General features: G+C 37.9%; 1 protein-coding gene across 1 annotated transcript in view; it reads right to left on the bottom strand.

Moving 5' to 3' along the window:
* Nucleotides 1-536: 536 nt before the first annotated feature.
* shq1 (SHQ1, H/ACA ribonucleoprotein assembly factor) overlaps nt 537-6952 on the bottom strand; it is a 92463-nt gene continuing 86047 nt past the window's right edge. The window contains 1 exon segment of the mRNA XM_051921546.1: nt 537-1567. Within this exon segment, the coding sequence (XP_051777506.1) occupies nt 892-1567 (676 nt within the window). The 3' untranslated portion in view covers nt 537-891.

Here is a 6952-nt window from a genome sequence, read left to right as displayed (position 1 = left end):
AAGGTTGTCTTATTTTAATTTCTTATTTGTCTTTTATTCTTCTTTTCTTCATTATGTAAAGCACTTTGAGCTACTTTTTGTATGAAAATGTGCTATATAAATAAATGTTGTTGTTGTTGTAAACATACACAAACCCCTCCTAGAAAGATTCCAGCATTAGAGTTTATTATAAAAAAATGTATTTGTTAAAGTGCAACACTAGCTGACTTGTGTTGGTGGAATTTAACAAACATGTAGAATGGCTTAGGTGCGTCAAGGAGAGGTTTGGGGCTCAATGTATGTTGGTCTAGCCATCTCACAATATACCATTAAGTTTTTGGAAAACACAAGAAATTGTGATTATGTTCTATTGTATTGAACACTACATATTATTTTCAATAACAGAAACATTAGGTGTCTAGATAACTAGATTTAAAAATAATTTTGAGAGACCAAAAATCTTTTGCACAGATAGTTAGGCATCATAAAGAAAGGTTATAGAGTAAAATACTAACTGTGAGACATTTTCCAACTCATTTAGCAAATTCTTTTTTTTTTTTGTAATATCTTTCCAGAAATAATTTGAGATGCTTTTCAGGAAGACTATCTGAAATGTGTTTGTAGTTCATATATTCATACAACTTTTGGTCCATTTAAGAGCCTTAATGACCTGATGAGAATAGCACCACATAACTGCTAAACAAAAACAACCACCTTTAAAATCAATGTATCAATAGTATTTAATTACAACAGCAGAAAACATTTAAATCTGCAGAAACAGCTTCACATTTATTTAAAAAAAATATTTTTTATAGTCTGTAACTCATAATGTAAAAATGCAGAGATCAACAATAATGCTTCTTACCATAATGTTACAAGAATATTTTTTTTATTAAGGACTAATGCCACATACTATGATTCTTCGTTATCTTTAGTGGTGTGTACTAAAAGCAGCTGTGGATCCCTTTTAGGACAAACCTCTAAAATCTGTCTCTGTGTAAGTGAAGGGTTTGTGAGGCTGAAATCAACCAAGGACTCTTCCTTTGCATCTGCTGCACAGCTCTCAGAAATGTCATGTGTAGAATCCTCAGAGATAGACACTACACTATTTAACTTGTCGCCAAGTTCTTCAACCAAATTTCTGCTAAGCGATTCTGATATCATTTTGTCTTTGTCTTCATCAGATAAGATTTGTCTTGAAGGAGCCATTTGGTCCATTGATTGATTTGTATCAGAAGTAGTACTCACTGCAAATGAAGTTGTATTTTCCTGTGACCTGCCTGATAATTTGTTCAAAGACTCTTCCTCATTTTTCTTTGAACTACATGCTAAGCTGACTGAATATTCTTTTTCTGGATGAAACCTTTCTGTGTCTCTTGAAGACTTACTGCTAAACTCAATAGTGTCCTTGCAACATATTAGATTCTGTTGTTCTTCAGTTTTGCTTGTATCTGGTGAAGTCGCACTCTCTTCCTCCTCTAGGACCAATAGTGCTGCTTTTTCCAGTTCCTCCAGTTCTAATTCTAAGTCTTCTTTTCTGATGTTCGTGTCACGTAGGAGATCAGTAAGGTTCATTATATTCTTTGACCTGATGAGAGAAATGCAATGGTTAAAACGTAAAGTATAAGAGATAAAACAGCAACAGTACAAGACTTTTGTCAATAATAGGTTAAAAAAAAAAAAGCACAATTTGGAGAAACGGAATACATGAGTACTTGAACATTTCACATCCAATGAAAATATGCATCCATATGAAAAGAAGTCAAGTCACTTTAAAAAGAAATGACCAAGAATACAGGTGCAGATACACTCACTGAAGGGATCAATGGGGACAACTAAGACAGCTCTGGAGAGGTGCATGCATGGTTTTACAACACCTTGGGATTCTTTAAATAGCAGCCCTCCTGTTCTGCAGGCAGAAAGGGCAAATATTACAAAAAAGTGTGTTATGAAAAACATTCTGCACCAGCTTAAAATGTTATGCTGTATATAAACTGCTCAAAAAAATTAAAGGAACACTTTGAAAACATATCAGATCTCAATGGGGAAAAAAAAATCCTGCTGGATATCTATACTGATATGACTGGGTAATGTGTTAGGAACGAAAGGATGCCACATTGTTTGATGGAAATGAAAATTATCAACCTACAGAGGGCTGAATTCAAAGACACCTTGAAAATCAAAGTGAAAAAGTGATGTGGCAGACTGGTCCATTTTGCCGAAATTTCATTGCAGCAACTCAAAAATCGTATTCAGTAGTTTGTATTGCCCCCACATGCTTGTATGCATGTCTGGCAACGTTCGGGGCATGCTCCTAATGAGCTGACGAATGGTGTTCAGGGGGATCCCCTACCAGATCTGGACCAGGGCATCACTTAGCTCCTGGACAGTCTGAGGTCAACCTGGCGGCGTCGTATGGACCAAAACATAATGTCCCAGAGGTGTTATATTGGATTTAGGTGAGGTGAGCGTGGGGGCCAGTCAATGGTATCAATTCCTTCATCCCCCAGGAACTGCCTGCAAACTCTTCCCACATGAGGCCGGGCATTGTCGTGCACCAGGAGGAACCCAGGACCCACTGCACCAGCATAGGGTTTGACAATGGGTCCAAAGATTTAATCCTGACACTTAATGGCAGCCAAGGTGCCGTTGTCTAGCTCTGTAGAGGTCCGTGTGTCCCTCCATGGATATGCCTCCCCAGACCATCACTGACCCACCACCAAACTGGTCATGCTAAACGATGTTACAGGCAGCATAACATTCTCGACGGCTTCTCCAGACCCTTTCACGTCTGCCACATGTGCTCAGGGTGAACCTACTCTCATCTGTGAAAAGCACTGGGCACCAGTCTTGGACCTGCCAATTCTGGTATTGTTTGGCAAATGCCAATTGAGCTCCATGGTGCTGGGCAGTGAGCACAGAGCCCACTAGAGGAAGTTGGGCCCTCAAGCCACCCTCATGAAGTCTGTTTCTGATTGTTTGGTCAGCGACATTCACACCAGTTTCCTGCTGGGGGTCATTTTGTAGGGCAAAGGCAGTGCTCATCCTGTTCCTCCTTGCCCAAAGGAGCACATACTGGTCCTGCTGATGGGTTAAGGACCTACTATGGCCCTGTCCAGCTCTCCTAGAGTAACTGCCTGTCTCCTGGAATCTCCTCCATGCCCTTGAGACTGTGCTGGGAGACACAGCAAACTTTCTGGCAATGGTACATATTGATGTGCTGTATCGCCCGACCCCTTACCTAGACCAGCAACTGCACAACCAAGACCTGTGGCCTGGCTAAACTGAGGAATCAAAAGACAATACCCAGCCGTACCCCTTATAAACAGTATTTTCCCCCAATCGACAAATAAACAGGCAATGCAAGTCAGTGTGTAAAATTAAGTGCAGATATACTGAAATGTGAAAACTGATATATACAGTATATGTACATATACATATATACACACACACACACATATATATATATATATATATATATATATATATATATATATATATACGAGCTGTATATACCCGGCGTTGCCCGGGGCAGAAGTAACCTAATCGGTCAAACACTTACATATATACCAAAGTAAACCTAATCGGTCAAACAGTTACATATATAAAAAAAGCGAACCTAATCGGATAAACAGCTTCATATATACAGAAGCGAACCTAATCGGACAAACAGCTAATCTATATACATAAGCAAACCTAATTGGTCAAACAGTTACATAAATACAAAAGCAAACCTAATCGATCAAACAGCTTCATATATACAGAAGCGAACCTAATTGGTCAAACAGTTATGCATGTGCAGAATGATTTTACAAAGATTATGCGTGTTAACAATCATTAAAAAGAAAAGATTGAGGAACTCTTCTTGTATATGTGATGAAGCTGGATGAAGCTGACTTGACGAAGACGTAGGTGGCATAGATTGGTTTTTCTAAAACAGAAGAAAAAAATGAGTATCTATTATTATTTTAAATTAGAATGAAAATGAGAACCTTGATTAGAGATAGATTATCCGTATTAAAATATGTGCATGAATAAACTTTTGCTAACTCTGTAGCAAAAGTTTATTCATACAAATTGGAATGGGATGGCTTTGTGAAAAAGTAAAAATTACATAAAAATAAATTGAGAATGCGTACTTCCATTTGACTGAGATTATCAGTAATGATGAAAAAAAAGTTTAGTATGTTTTTTTTTCCATACGGGAAGGATGTAAAACCTTACATAGGCACCCTTCAGCCCGTACTGAAGGATAGTGTCAGATTCTTACTGACTAAAAAACACCCTTTTTATTCCACAGCTACCCGAAAAACCACTATTAGGCATTACTTTGGGGTGGCAGTAGTTTAGTTATGAAACAGCTGGGTCCTGAAAAAAATCTGTCTTATTAGTGGCTTCATCACATATAGAAGAACAGTTCCTCAATCTTTTCTTTTTCATGATTGTTAACACGCATAATGTTTGTAAAATCATTCTGCACATGCATAACTGTTTGACCAATTAGGTTCGCTTCTGTATATATGAAGCTGTTTGATCGATTAGGTTTGCTTTTGTATTTATGTAACTGTTTGACCAATTAGGTTTGCTTATGTATATAGATTAGCTGTTTGTCCGATTAGGTTCGCTTCTGTATATATGAAGCTGTTTGTCCGATTAGGTTTGGTTTTTTTATATATGTAACTGTTTGACCGATTAGGTTTACTTTGGTATATATGTAAGTGTTTGACCGATTAGGTTACTTCTGCCCGGGCAACGCCGGGTATATACAGCTCGTAAATTATTAAACAGTAAAATCTTCTTCTGTAATTTGCTACCGTGGCAATTTGTGTGTCTGTCCAGGATTTTAAATGACCTGTAGCTCGCAAACCGTTGCACCTATACACTTGAAATGTGGTACACATATAGTACGTCACGTCTACTATCCGCTTTATGGGTGATGATTGTTTTAGTCTTTTTATCTTTATTTTATTTTATTGTACAATCAAGTCCTATCTGCGCACAGCAGGGCAGCCGTGGGCGGATGCGTATGGTGTATTCACTCCATGTTATCATGCATTGCGCTGTCAGTGGTATTTTGATAAAAGAATTTGAACAACATATAAGAAGCGTATAAATTATTAAACAGTAAAACATTAACATTTAAGAAGTAAAGTTACATTGAGTACTACTGCAGTGCCTTCGGGTATACCTCATTTTTTCTTTGCCCATTACATGCTTAAATGTATACATTTTTTTGGTGTACCTACCCGAGAACACGCGACATATAACCGACCGTGGGAGAAGCATGGATTTTAAACACGCGTTGAGTTCATCTGCTGGTCTCCCTCGTGGAATAACTGGTAATGTTTGAGTAAAATCTACAGCGGTAAAACGACATTACCTCCTTTTTTTTTTTTTACGATCTCTGAGATCTTGCTTTTTTCGGTTCAAGGCTTCATAAGCTCTTTTATGTTCAATGTTGTACTTAATAAGTACTAATTATCCCAAACCATCATCTTTGAATGTTGCAAGACTTTCGCCTTGTATGTAGATCGGGGTAATTACATTCATTGCATTCCTAGTCTGAATCACAATGTGATTGTATGGGTGGTTACCTGGCACTGTAGGGTTGCCACCCGTCCTTTAAAATACGGAATCGTGCCGCGTTTGAGAATGAAATTGCGCGTCCCGTTTTGAATCAATACTGGACGGGATTTATCCCGTATTTTTTTTATCATTTTTTTTTTAAAGCAGCGTCTCATGCAAATCATCCCACACGCATTTTATGAAGATGCCTCCTTTCCTACTTTTGATTGGGTAATACTTGATGTCATCGTTAGTTTGATTGGTGTTTTTAACTGTCCAGTGAGTAGGGCGTGTCTTTCAACCGTAAGCAGATTTTTTGCACTGGTATCACTGACCTCGACGACGGCGACGTTATACGTCAAAAATAAATTGCGATAAATGACGATTTTAGCGATACTTTATTACGACGGCGGCTACATAGACACGATCAAATAAAAACAAAAAAATCAAATAATCATTCTACATTTTCAAAACGTCGAAAAAACGACGGAATGAAAAAAAGGCCCACCCGACGACCCACCCATTCCATTTTTATATATATAGATATATATATATATATATATATATACACACACACACACACAATTTCCCACTATCCCAAAGACACCAGTGAAACACACTATATATATCTTATTTATAACAAGCACACGAATATATATAATCAAAATAATATAAAGCCCTCCCTTGCCCCTAAACTATAAATGAATAAACACAGAACACAGATCAAAAACAAATTGAAATTGAAATGGAGGAAATAAACAGAGTCCAAAGTTATTAAAGCGTTGAATTAAATGAAATACTGGTTGATATGACAGTTTTGCTCTTTCCAAAAATAATTCAAAAACGATCTCATCATGTGAGTCCTCGACAATGGTTGAACTAAATCCAAACCCCAGGGTTACTCCGCACTGGCTGACTTAATGATGTTTCGGACAGTGAAAAAAGCAAACGGTAAAGTTGCGCAATGAACGTAAATGATGATTTATAAAATGAATGCGAAAATGGCTCCTTTCTCCTCTCAATCTCATCTCTCCTTTCTGGCTCCTCTTTTTTACTTCCCTCTTCTTGTTTAAATAAAAATATCCTGGATGCAATTGTTGTGGTAACAGGAAATGCCAGTATAGGGGTCGCCGCCTCCAAGCATCATCCTTCCCCATTTGTTTCCCGGGGACAACATTTACAGAAACACACAGCGGAGTAAACGGGACGATGTTAAAAAAGACGCGACTCAGCACAAAACTAACATTAAATATCTACAATTATGTAGCCCCGCTACAGTGAATCCTGGAGAAGTTGGACTACCTGTGCAACCTCTGTAGGGTCCAGGTATCACCTCATGTACCAGTAGTGACACTGACCATAGCCAAATGCAAAACTAGTGAAAAAACAGTCAGAAAAGATAAGGAGG

Source organism: Erpetoichthys calabaricus, chromosome 18 (assembly GCF_900747795.2).
Source record: "Erpetoichthys calabaricus chromosome 18, fErpCal1.3, whole genome shotgun sequence".
Taxonomy (NCBI): domain Eukaryota; kingdom Metazoa; phylum Chordata; class Cladistia; order Polypteriformes; family Polypteridae; genus Erpetoichthys; species Erpetoichthys calabaricus.
Note: the sequence above shows the minus strand (reverse complement) of the source record. Positions and strands in the feature narration are given on the sequence as shown.